General features: G+C 37.5%; 1 protein-coding gene across 2 annotated transcripts in view; it reads right to left on the bottom strand.

Moving 5' to 3' along the window:
- FER (FER tyrosine kinase) overlaps positions 1-14,150 on the bottom strand; it is a 247,172-nt gene that overhangs the window by 225,313 nt on the left and 7,709 nt on the right. For both annotated transcript variants that reach the window (XM_064439290.1, XM_064439291.1), the window contains exons 2-4: positions 8,032-8,139; positions 5,029-5,287; positions 673-846 (exon numbers count right to left, since the gene is read on the bottom strand). In XM_064439290.1, coding sequence (XP_064295360.1) covers positions 673-846; positions 5,029-5,235 — 381 coding nt within the window. In that variant the 5' untranslated portion in view covers positions 5,236-5,287; positions 8,032-8,139. The remainder of the gene's footprint in view (positions 1-672; positions 847-5,028; positions 5,288-8,031; positions 8,140-14,150) is intronic.

Raw genomic sequence — 14,150 nt, 5'->3', positions numbered from 1 at the left:
AAAGAAGGAACAGTGCTTTTCCTTCTGTCAGCAGACCTTTCAGACTATCAGTCTGATTTTTGACATTTGCAGTTAAACTTCCCCAAGAGCACCTGAACGAAACTGTTCAGCTTTCTTTCAGCTTTACTGACTAGATAGCCTGCGTTCAACATAAGCAGGACAACCAGCTTGTAACAGAAAAGGCCCTGAAGAGCTCCAGCTGCAGCCTTAATGTTTGGTTTACACCTGATTTATATTTTAGAATAGGGACTAAAATCCTGTCCCCACCCAAAACAGCCTGGACTGTCAAGAGCATTCACTAACAAAAGTTTTCAGTGCCCTGGTCTGAGGGATGTCTACAGTGGAATGAGAACAGGAAGGGAGATGAAATAGAGAAGTGCCACAAAGAATCATCCTCTGTTGGAACAAGTGCATTTCCAGTGCTATCTGTTCTTTTCCATACAGAAATTCATATAGAAGAAAGTTTTCTATCTCTGCCTTGTCAGCTAGCAGGGGAGAGGAAATGTGGAGAAAATAACTAAAATTTAAACTAGTAATTCTACATATCACAAATCACTACTTTTACCATAGCACAAATGAAAGCAGAGGAACTAAAAAAATCCACTCTCAGTATATTACTTTTTAAACATACAGAACTATAATAAATTTATAAAGCACAGTTGAATAAAATACCTTGTACATCTCTGCTTCAATTTGTTGATGAACACCTACGTAACTCTTCTTAACTTGCTGCTTATCTTTGATCATCATTGTAAGCCTATGCAAAGGCCCAGAATTAAGATCCTCTGCATGCGTCTTCATTATTTTGCTCAGCTGTTCTGTTTGCTGTACCACGAGCAACCAAGACTATAAAAAAAAAGTCAGAACAGAAAAGCACTTTTTTATTCTGGCTTACAAGTAACCAAATGATGAACATTAGCTGTGGGAAAAGATGCATCACTGTTTATAACAATTGAGTAACAACTTAGGCTTGAGATCTTGTAAAATAAAGTTCTTCCTGCTACAGCAAAATCACTCCTTGAATTCACTCAAAGTCATAAAAAAGCACCAGAGTAAAAAATACAGTATTATATTGTGTGGTCACCCTCCATCACTATCCTAGACCTTCTGAACATGTATTAAAGCTTTACAGCCTTTTTTGGAATACATCCTCAACACCCCTGACAAGCATTTTCCCATGTCCTTTGTTCTCCTGTTTCCCAGCCACAGTTATCTGTTCCAGTTGTCTTCTCTGCCCTTGTCTAAATACATCACAGTCATATGCATTTGAGTAGTTAATGTTTAAGATGATACCATTCGTGAGCTGCTTCACATAAACGGACAGCATCAAAGTCAGGCCACCAGTATCAAAGCATAAGGTGATAACAGGTTAAGAGACACAAGCTGTCTGTCTTAGTAACCCAACAACTTTCTTTACCCTTACTTTAATAACTTCCTTGGTCATTCTGTCAGTCAGTTTTCAGGACAGTTTAATATACTCTGTGCGGCTTTGAATTTTGATTAAGAACTGTAAGGTGAACAGAGAGACTTCCAATGCATCACAAATAGGAACACAAAGTTAAAGTTCAGTTCAAATAAAGGCATTTGTTACTCTAAAGATCCCTGTCACACTTTGTTGATGGCAACAGTGTTGGATTCCTTAGCGACAACTCCCTGACACTGAATGCTATGCTATATTAAAATATCAGAAAGGCTACCTGCCATACAATTACCAGGTTTTGAAGGCTGCTAGCATGCTAGCTTTAGTAGCATTTATCTTATTCTTAAAGACAGAAATCTACTTTAGATCATCAAAACTTAGAAAATTAATTTATTTGGTAGCTTTGGGGTTTCCTTACATCTCATATATAAACATACATACATATTTCCATCTCTACATGTCAATGCTGCAACCCCAGCTGCATTCTAGAGAAGGAAACAAAAGACAGTTAACTCCTGAACATACTAAACCATCTTTAACATTTCCTTTAGCTTGTAAGCATCCCACAGGCTGGTACAGAGCTATCTCAGACTACTTCTAGTGTGGTTTTGTAAAAGGTCACAGCCTAAAGCTTCCCAGCTATGGCTCAAAACTGTTTCATGTCTCCATTACAGTACACTTTCCAAATGGCATCACAAGCATAGGATGCATAGGATAAACCAAAGCTGCACAGGGTAAAAACATCATTAAATACTTCTCTGCAAGGAGTGCATCTTGTGCTTATAGAACAATTCATAAGAGTGCTCTCAGAAGTAAAAATGTATTCACAGTTCTCCATTGTCTTTAAGACTGATTTGTCAGTGATGAGACAAGTGCTATTTCCAATCAACTCTGAAAATCACAGCAAAAGCATTTTGCAACAGGACAAGTACTGTAAAGAAATACTTAGCTTACAATTCACCAAATGAACCTGAATAAGTCAGAAACACAGCGAAAACTTCTCTTTCCATTTAAAAAAATGATTTGCACATTTTCATGTGCTTTACATCTCTCTTTACACACTGTGAAAACATCAGTTAAACAAGATTTCTGTGTTTTGTATGATATTTTATTATTTTAGAATAGGAAAAGCTAAAGCAAAAATATATACTTGAGGAAAGACTTCAAAAGTTTAAATTTATATGGGACAGAAAAGTAGGTGGGTGGGGACAGCAGAAAAGGCAAAGCATTTCCTTTCACAGAAAATAACCACAATCCATCAAAAGCAACAAAATATAATATTGTTTGGTTTAACAATATTTTTTAGACATATACACACACAAGAGCTGTTGGGAAGCACTCAAAAATACTGCTTTTCTGGCATTAGTGGTTGCTGCCACTATGCCTTCCAGCAAGTTTGCTGCCTCTGCATGAACAAAACAATGGACAGATCTTCCCAAACACCATTTCTCTCAAAGTGCTCACTCTTACTGTACAGTTTAAAAATAAAAAAAAGAAAAAAAAAAAAAACACCAAACCAAAACCAAAACCAACCCATAAAGTATTAGACAGATTGGTATTTGGTTTTGATGCCACTTAATACCAAAAATTTAATATAAAGGTATTTTAAATCTTAGGAGATGTAATATACTAGACTTATGTTCCATAATATTTGGGTCATACTTTGATTCTGTAAAATGTCAGGAAGAGAGAAAAAGTATCATGAAATAGTAACGTAAATTAGAATGAGGTGAGTTAAGTAATCAATAATTCAGACATTTTAACTGCCAAAACCAATAAGACAAGGTGTCACTACACAACTTTAAAATCCAAGGTGACAGTGAAATTTCAAGGCAAGCCCCTACAAAAGATCTGTCAGTAGCATATGAACATTTTTGCTGTTATATATAGATGTAGAGATCAGGGATGGGGCTTGAGAGGAAAATGGCACCTCTTAAGAGAATAAAAAAAGAAAAAAGGAACAAAAATAATCCTGAAAGAACAACCTGAGGGCCTACGTCCAACATAAGATTTCAAAATGTGACACATGTGCCTCTCTTCAACCCAAAAAGAACACGGCTTAAGTCAGATCTTCAGCTTTTAAAAATTTGTTTACTTACAGGAACTTCCCATGTCACTGACATGAACCATGCTAGACTGAGCTAGCTACGTGAAGGTTAAGGATTGCTTATACCTTATAATGTTAAATATTCTGATGCCAATGGTCCTTTACTGTTCCAGCCCTAATCTGCTCTGCTTCATCGCCTAGAAGAATTGCAAGACAGTTTAGCTAGCACATAAGAACAATTCTAGTGGGGCAGCAGTAGCAAGAATTAGTAGTCTATCACTAATAATTCTGTACAATATGTTGGGATCCAAGAGTAGATAGGTTAAAGACAACACCTGGCTTCTGCCTATCTTAGTCTAATGACAATGCTTGAATGTTTATTTACCAAAATCATCACAACTTAAATAGCAAAAAAAAAATCTATAACAAATTGTCTATAAGAAACACAATTGGGTGAAAAGCTTTTCAAATACACCACCAAAACATGCAGATGAAAAAAAGTAGTACGTCAATTCACAAGACAAGAATTATTGTGGTAGAGGGAAGCGACAACAGAGTTTCTTATAGATAAACACTGTGCAGTGTTACTTTTGGGGCAGCTGGAGCAAGCTAGGTATAGCAGCGCAGCTTTCAAATCACACACATTGCCATTTTAATCCAGCACAAATCTAGACTGCTGCACAAGGAGCAGTCACATTTCTAATGCTGTGCCATAGCTAGTATTCAGGCAGCCACCCCAGAATCCCACTACATAAAAACTGCTTTGTCTAAAATTCAGCCTAACCCAGAAAGGGTTTTTTCCTGCAGAGAGATCAGGATTCATGCCAGACTGAAGGGACTGTGTAACCACTGCTACAGCAGAAGAGCCAAGGATTGAATAAGCCCTTAAAACACAATTGTTTTCTCTAGATAGGGATTACTCCAAGTCAGGAGTGAAGCTTACAAACAGGTGAAATAGGGAAGTTTGCTTCATCGGTACCTTTACTGGGCTTGCTCTAAATGTGAAAAGTAATAATTTGGGTGAAGGACAGCCTTACCTTTATGAAAAGTCAACACAGTTATTTTAAATTTGATACAAAATAACTTCACAATTATGAGAAATATCATAAATTCATGTTTTGTTTTTACAACACGCACTGCAGTGTGAATAACAGCTGGAATGCTAGGCTTTGGCTTGGTTTCCTGGCATTTTTCTACTTTGGTCACAAATTCTATATAACAAACAATAGTTCCAATTTAACTGTCTTAAAATAAAAGCTTACTATAGCATACTATTTTCAAAACACTAAACAAAGTAGCAGGCTCAACACAGGAACATAAAATACTGAATTTCAGAATTCAGGATTGATTCTAGTTCAGTTATTATTTTCAGAGCAAAACTGGAGCTCAAACTCTGCATATTCCACTGAGGAACTAAAAGGAACACATTTTAAATACTTTGGCAACATTAACTCTCAAAAAGCTGAATGAACAGGAATCCAACTTAAACTAAAACACACAAAAATAAATCCAGCACTGTTATTTCCAACAATATTCCAAATTTAAAATACTTCAGTCTTACCTTGGAGACATTGCTGATATAATCCAACTGACAAGTGCTCTCTTTATCTACTTGATTACAAAGATTCTGCAAAGTGGAAGCATACTCCTTATCACTTTTTACTCGCATTACCATAAATTTCTTCACTGTTTCCAGCAGTCGTAGTTCCCAGTCTTGTAGTTTTAATAAAGCATCATGGGAATACTTCAGGTCACCTCCAAACCCCATTTTTTAAGGCACTATATACCACACAGGGGAAAATACAGGCTCTTCACCACATCTGAAAGCAGAACAAGATTCATTAGACACATAAGAGAAAAACTTCTAGTGTGACAAAGAGCAACAGTTAATGCCTAAACCCTGAAATAACTTAACCATAAGATTAACCACATACATATACCTCCTCAAAATAAACCGAAAGGAGGGTCAGAGCACTGTTTTGAACACCCATCTGTGACTCAGATGGAGATCCTATCTCTCAGAAGAGATCTCAACCGCAGAACTGTCCTCCAATTTCCATCTGCAAAATGTACCTCCCTAACTTAAAGTGTAGTTAAGAAGGAACACATAAAAGCATCTAAGACAGATACTAAAGACCAATCCACACATTTAATCAAATAAATATAATTGACAGTATCTCCAGACAAGAACACTGTTCCACACCTGGTGACCCAAAACATTTGTTTCTGGTTTTTTACTCTCGTAAGAGCTCAGAAAAATCCAAATAAAACATCAGCTCTCCGGCACTGCATCTGTGATAAATGGACAACTAGTAAGAAGCTAGTTTGCTCCTAAACACTCTGTTAGCAGGCTAGTAAACTTGCATATTCAACCTCCCAGAAATCAGAAAATATCCCAAATCAGGTTCCCCATGCAACTACCCATTGCTCCCCTGGGACACACGTTAGGGCAGAGTCCTTAACTTCACACAATTTTCCCCCTACTGTACCAAATGGACAACATCTGATAAACAGGTAAGAAATGCTGCCTTACAAAATCCTGTAACGCAATTGCAGGTCAAAGACACTTGTCTGAGCTAGGTCTAAAACACCTGCATCTGCCACTGGAAAACATGCAGCCACATCATGGAAGATCTGAACCCGCACATACAAGTAATTTCCACACCCTTACATAGGTTTTGTCATGTGGGCCGAACCCTCTTAACCTGTCCCTATACTAATCAGGTTCAAACTAGGTAAGATAAATTTACCTCAGCTGCAATTATAGCTCTGGACTGCAGAGCAAACACAGCCTGTGTACTGGTTATTCACTAATTCCTGCACTCCAGCCAAGTCTTAGCTCTTTTGAACGCAGAAGTACCAATTTCTTCATTTGCTTTAAATTGCCACTTAAATTCGCAGAGTGTTTTACAAACATTAACAGATTTAACTTCCTAACAGCTCACGGAGCAAAGCAGGACTAATAATCTTATTTTACATCAAGAAGTGAGACACAAACTACTGTCAACATTGTACCAGCTAATACTGGTACGTACAAGTCTTAAAGACAGACTTTTCAGAGTGCCTAGGATTTTCAGCATATTAAGCACGCAGGAAAAAAAAAAGTATTATTGGCTTCAGTTACCACACAAAATTTCAGAAGATTCTGCAGTTCCCTGCCTCCATTAGCTCTTCCATAAGTTACAGAAATAAGCCTCATCCACTACATGTTTATTCTCAAAACACAAACCATGTTACTTAATGAAAGAAACAAAGACCCTATAAAGAAAATAAGAATAGTGCCATGTTCTATGCATCTACACAATAGAGACAAGTCAAGGCGTTTCAAAAGGCCAGTGTCCAAAGGCACAATATCTGGCCACAATACAGACAGGTATTTTTCCACGTTCACTATCTCCCTGCTTAGTGTGCACAGATGAGTTGACAGCTGCCCTATAGGGCCAGAACAATAGAATGGAATATTTCAGTCCGAAGGGACCTACAACAACCATCTGGGGACAATGATCCATTTAGATGAGCACTCTGTCTCCAACCGTGACACTGGGAGATGTTATTTGCTGTCCTTAAACAGCAAGTTGGGATGCTATTTGTGGCATGATCCTCCTTGTGCTTCCCCATGTTTACAGCTACTGGATTATGGAAGAAATACTATTAGTCCCGTTTTTTGGCTTTACCATACAACATTACAACATTCACACTGAACATGTAAGACAAAGACAGATTCCCATCCAGATTTTGCAGCCATGGACTACTGGCAAAATTGACTAGTGCAAGAAAATCTGAACACAGAAAAGATCTGCTGTGGAACCAGTAGGAGATAAGGGAAGTTTGAGGCACAAGCATACTCCATTTCTACTCCAATGTTGAAAAGATAAAAATGTAGTGTGAAAGATATCCTGGGGAGAAAATCCTTCCCAAAAAATCCACCAGAGAATATTTTATCTTAAAGGTAAAAAAAACAGACGGCATCACATTTTAAGGTAGCTAGATGGAGAATTCAACACAATGAACACGTGATATGCTAAATTCACCCAGGAAATAACCTTCAGGAATTGCTTACTCTTTCCTGCTCTGGCAGATGCCCATCAGGTCTATCTCTTTTTCCACACATGAACAATGCTCGCATAATTTGACAGGCCAGTGAACTCTCAAATGGAATTCTAGCATGTTTTGTGAAAACAATAAAATTTCAGTGGCATCAAACAGCACAAATCAGTTTCAGCTAGCGTATTTTTTTATTCTGAAATGTGAGATACACACACAGGTTACTATTAAAATCAGTGGATATCAAATTAGCCAATCAATATTTGGTAAGCTTTAACAGTTAATATATGTCTCAGAGCCAATTCCACAAAAGTAAGACTTATTTTCTTTTTAGAGTCATTCTCAAAATAACAAACTAATCACTGACAGGAAGTAAACACTCACTGTAAATTTACTAATATAACACAAACGAGAAACCTTGAAAAGTTCTAAATTTAAGCATAGTTGCTGAAGAAAGTTTGTGACTTGTCTCAACCACCACCACAACAGTGCAGTCAGATGCCATATATATACCACATACCTTAAAAAATGTTCCTCAAGAAATGATCCTTAGTATCTTTCTCTTTATTTCAACAGCTACTTCTTCTGATTTTCACTTCCTGATATAGCTTTTTATTTTCTGGGGACTCTGTGAAAGAAAAAGAGATCAAACTTTTTCTTTTTTTACTATTTCAGCATTTTAAAATACATTGCAAAACTTAAACTTGGGTAAATTGCTTTGCATTTTCATATTATTACCAGAAGACAGGTTTTTTTAAAAGGAGACAGAGTTCAAAAGAGCAGACTTGTCAAATGACTGCAAGTAGTAGTACACTATCACTTCATACGCAGAATTTTGAGGAAAGAAATAATTTTGTCTCCACATATGTAACCGAAGATTTTATTTTTTAAGTTCTTGGAATTTCTTATGATACAGTGTATTGTAGCCAGAAAATTAGATAATTTCATTTATTTCTGAACTTTGCCTTTGATAAAACAAAAAAGAAACCTATTAATAACAAAAACAAAAGGATGGAAGACCAAAATTCATCATATGAAAGATAAACTTAGCAGTGGTATTTTCACTAGACTAAGAAAACAAGTGGCAACATGACAAAGGGACTGATCAAGACAGAAATTTCTTGTATGGCTTTAATTACTCCAATATCTGGAATAGTATGAGGTCAGAAAGGTAAGATGACTGCAGCATAAAATTTCAGGCTGTAACTCTGAACTGCAATCTGGGTGAAGCAAACTGCAACACAAGGTTGGATCTTTGTGGTTTTATATTAAGAAAAAAGTATGTCATATATAAAAAATAGTAAGAAACAGGCTTTGCATATAGCTTACAAGTGCAAGGTATACTGCATAAGCTACATCTGGACCAATGTTAACTGCTCACTCACGACCTCATACCAGAATGCCTCATCTAAAGTTATACCTTTAGATGAGACATTCAACATTGGATTAGCAATGCCCTTGTAAGAAAACACACGTTAAGCAAAATTGAAAAACAGACACAGTAAGGGTAATGAAAGGGTAACTATTTCGCAGATCTCCATTATTTAAAAGAAAGCTCTAATCATGAACACATTTATAACATTTCACAAAGGGATAGTTTTAGTTCATATTCAAGCAGACACTATATAGTATTCCTTTCTGGTTACTTAGTGACATTCTAGAAACGAAGTGCTGCCTAATATAAATACAAAACTTCCATTCTGCATGACCAAAAATAGAAAAGACTGTGGTGCTTACATTCAGTCATTGCAAAGAAACAGCAGCTATGCAAGCAGATACGAAAAGAGGAAAAAATTGCAGCAGGCTAGAAGCATTACAAAATTCACCACACTTAATAACAGATACAAAAATATTTGTTGCAAAGCCCAAGAGAAAGTCTTCACCAGCAAAAAATTACAAGCAAGAGAAAAACATTATAGTAAATTTGGCTCCGGTCCTCCCATCACGAATACGAACCAGTTGAAAACACTAGAATATCTCTGGACAGGAACACTATTTTTAACCCCTTTTGCGGTTCAAACGGGACTCATGAAAGTAAAACACATGCTACCACCAGCACCTGGGCATGTTCAGATTTCAAGCCGATGTTAAAAAACTGCACGCGGTAAAACGAACCCCTTGTGAAAATTCCATTTATTAAATGAAACAACAGATTGGAGCCACTTAAACACAGACAAGCTGTATCTTCTACTCTGCACACAGACAAAAAGCACACCTATTTTTTTTAAAGAGCTACTCTATCACATATATTAGAAAGGAGAATTTTATTTGTCAATATTAAAACAAAATAAAAACTCAACTCTTCTTCAGAATTCCAACTTATACTGACTTTTTTTATGTGCATATTTCCATCTGCACATTAGTAGAATTTAAAGTAGAATCATTAGTAGAATTAGTAGTAGAATTTAAAACTGGTAATACAAGTCCAATACTAGTCTAATTGATAGGCATATACAAGCTAGTACACGGAAGTATAGTAAAAGCTTGCCAGCGAACTACACAGCCATCTGCAAGAGAGAAATAAAATGTTACCAAATTCCTGTTGCTGTTTCTGAGCTCAAACATAGTAGAATCTGATGGTTACAGACAGCTTGCTACCTCAGTGCAATAAGCCACTAAATAATGAAGATATAAAAGAGAATTAAAGGAAGGTAAGGACAGAGTAGAAAACCTAGATAATCTGTTGTTTTCTGAAATTTCTGCTGAGACAGTCAAAGCCAATCCCACCCCAGATCCTCTTTAGACTGGGGATATATAAGGCATTCTCCCAAAATGAAGCATCAGAGGGGCATTTAAAAATATCAAATTAATAGTAAGAATTCACCAAAGCCAGACACTATTCAGCTGAACTGTTAAAGCATCAAATATGAAACCGCCAAACTATTAATTCTGCAAAAACTTCGGCTTAAGGTTACCCGAGTAAAGAGGAATGGAGAGTGGAAAATAGATCAAGTTTTTTCAGAGCTTGACAAGGAAATCAGGAGAAGCACAAAAGAGACAGTCTGACTTCCACACCAGGCAAGGTGGCTAAAACCATACTGCAGAATTTGTAGACTGGAATAATAGGGAGAAAAAAAGAGCAACTCAGCTTTTGTAGAGGAAAGTCATGCTTCACAACTTGAAGAGTTCTTTGAAGAAATGAAGGATCCTGTGGATAAAGGTATTGGATGCAGTAGTGAACAAGACTTTCAGCTGATGTGTCTCATAGGAAGCTGTTGATCTTGCAGGGTAAGATTTAAGAGACAAAAGATTCACAGAAGAGAGCGCCAGATGTCTCACCAGAATCTGTGCGAGGACTGGGGCTGCTAGTTCAGAATGGTCACCTGGATATCTGTCATTTCACATATCATCTGTGCTTAAGTTTGCAAATATTATGAAACTATTATGAGCAATCCAAACTGACACATCAGTAAAAAATTTGCAGCAGAACCCCAGAACACTGAGCAACAAGCAGATAAAACAGCAGATGAAGTCACATGTCAATAAATTAAATGTAACACAGTGGAAGCAAGAATCCTACGTTACTTAATGCCACTACCAGAAGAAGGGCTAGTAGTCTCTGAACACGTCTTCAAAAACATTTGTCCAGTGCTTTGAAGTGGTCAGGTTAGGAACCACCCAGAATATCAGACTCTTTTTTTAATGAAGCGAAGAGAGATCATAACATATTCTTACACTGCTGATACATTTGCAGTGTTCCTGTACCTTCAAATGATTCTATCTCATGAAGAATGTAAAGCACCAAAAAAGCATAGGTAATATTGATCAGACTATGGAGCAGCTTTTGCACAAAGGAAGTAAAGGGAATTTTTTCACTCACAAAACAGATAAGTATGACAGGATGTCAGATCAAAGTACACAACAAAATAATCACGATAGCACAAAGTGACATGGTATGTCAGATGCCTGAAGCATTTCCCAGAAGAACATGGGAGCATCAAGTGAAATTTTAAAAAGTTGCTCTTCAGTACTTCTTTGCCTAGTAAATAATTAAATGAGAGAATTCTATGCCTAAAGACATTCTTGAGACCAAGAAACAAACAGGTTCAAAAATTATTACAAAAATTCATTTAAAAAACAGATCCGTTGAACAGCAGAACTTCAATCTCCAGATGTCTCTAAACTGCAAAAGCAGGACAGGAACTATTATTCTGCATCTGTGCCAGCAGCCCCTTATCTGACAGTAGCAAGTACTGAGCTAGACAGGCTTCACTTTGTCGCATACAAACATCCCCACACAGCACACGCTCACTTTCTTACCCCTGCAGCTGCATGGAGACCAGTTTTCCCTAGCAGCTCTTTCAGCTATCATCTTATTAAAAATACATGCAACTAAGAAGCACTGAGCTCCATCAAAGAATTGGATTTACACTTGTCAGTAGTATAAGAGGGGAAAAAAAGCAAATAAACAGAAAATAAACCACATAAAAAGGGCAGAAAACAACTTTCAGACCCTCTGCCTAGAATTACAAGACACATTTCTTTTTCTGGATATACAAAGTTTTCATTTACCTGCTGGAATTCTTTTCACATGTGCAAATATGGGTAATAGACATGATAGAAGCAGGTCGGTAACAATCACGTAGGTGTAAGGCTTAGACTCTAAATGCACCACCTAATTCTTTCCACTTCCACCAAAGAACCACATCTGGTTACCTGTGGCAGAAAGATTTTTGTCAAGACTTGATCTTCTTGGGGTATCTTAGTATTCCCCTGCCCTTAGCATAAGGAAAAAGTTTCTCAATGATCAAATCTCACCATCCCCACCCCATGACTGAGGAACAGACAAAAGAGAGTAGCCACTTCTTTGCAAACAGAATATCCTATTTTGACTAACCAATTCTAATTCTTTCTATCTTTCACTTTAAATCATTTTTCTAGACTGCTGCTGTCCTCTGAACACCTTCCAATTGTTCCCCATCTCATTTAGCTTTCAGAACCTAAACTAGTGGACTACAGTAGGACCCACCAACTCTGAGAAGAACAGAGATCACTTCAAATTACTTTTGAGCTCCTGCCCAAGTGCTTTAACCTCTTCCCAACAGCATCATACAGTGTCCTCCTTAGGTTTATGATACAAAAATTCCAGGCCTTTTTCCACAGAATTGCACCGTACCGTGTTTCTTCCCACATCAGGTACACATGCAGTCCAGCCTACAGACAGTATGTTGCTTTCATGCTCACTGACACTATGCTTTGTTCCAGATAATGTCTCCCATTTGCCAAGATTATTCTATATAGTAATCTCATTCTCCACCACACCCTGCTGTTGTTCCCAGCTCACCGTGGCCTGAAAACTTCCTCAGCATGCCCTTTATTTTATCATATCAGGCCTCCCGTCAAAAACACGCAGGAAGAGCTGCCATTTAGTACTGAACCCTGTGGTAAGTGCTCTTTAGGCACAGTTACTCAAGCAGTTTTGCCTCCATCCTGTAGAATTTTCTACCTCACAGTCACAGGTAAACAGCAAGGCAGATGCTGAAGACTGGATCTCACCAGGCAGAAGAGTACAAGAAGGTGAGGGCAGCTAAAGCTTAGGAAGAGCAGACTTAGGCTGGCTGCCACAAGTCACACTCTGCCACCATGCCTCAGGACTCAGCACTGTGCTCTTGTTAACTCTGAAAAAGGCAGTGCCATGTAGACACACACACCCCTTGCTTTGAAAGAGTAAGTGCACCTAGTTTCTTGTTACCTTCCATATGCTTACAGGCGAAGAAAGCTTTCCTTCCTGTATTTTTCCAGGAATTAAACTTTTCTTAAATTAAGTTCCAACCTGCAAGAAAAGCCTAAGAAGAGCACAGCCTCAATAAAGAGTACCTCATCAACAAATTTTCACTGAACTCTCAATTCTGCAGTGTCACAACATTTACCTCCACACTAGATCTTAACAGAAAAACAGATAAGCAGGATGAAGCTGATAAAAATGATTCTCATGTGGCAGGCACTGCACTCCAGTACTTCAACCCTGTTACAAGTTCTACCGGCTAAAGGACATAACTCTTCTAGAATTACAAAGAAACGTGCAATGCTAAAATGACCACAAATTGAAAAAACCTACAAACGCACATCACTGACTCAGGCTCGTTTTAAAGTATATAGCGTAATAAAGAAACTTCTGAGCAAACGAGAGCAACAAAAGACAACTACAGTGTTGCATTTTCAAGAAATTTCTTGACTTAGATGAATAGCGAAGTCAGAAACAACTGCTAGGAAAAGGGGCAGCAAGAATCAGCACTGAAATTAAGAAGTAGCTGTATAACATTGTTGACTAAGGAGTTAGTCTACGCACATTTAACTTCTCTTTTATTTCTTTCATTCAGTTAGAGGCCAACTTCTCCAGTTCAAAGGTAGGAAGCAGTCTTCCTTATCTGGAGAAAAACCCCAAACCTCTGAAAGTAATGTTTCATATCTTGATACCCATTTGCTTTGAGATAAATATATGGCAAGTTAGAATGAACAGAAACAGAGCAGAAAAAAAAAAAAAAATCCAAGCACAAACCCTCAATCCCAAGGCTGCCTATTGAAGTATCTCTTCAAGGAAAACTGAGGAGGAGACAATAATGACACAGTACTGAGCATCTCTCATCACGACAAAACATCACATCAGACTCCTCCTTGGAAAGATTTCAGGTGCCAAAA

The sequence above is a fragment of the Phalacrocorax carbo genome, chromosome Z (genome assembly GCF_963921805.1).
Source record: "Phalacrocorax carbo chromosome Z, bPhaCar2.1, whole genome shotgun sequence".
NCBI classification, from domain to species: Eukaryota; Metazoa; Chordata; class Aves; order Suliformes; family Phalacrocoracidae; genus Phalacrocorax; species Phalacrocorax carbo.
The sequence above is the reverse complement of the archived record's forward strand: the minus strand, read 5'-3'. Positions and strand labels throughout refer to the sequence as shown.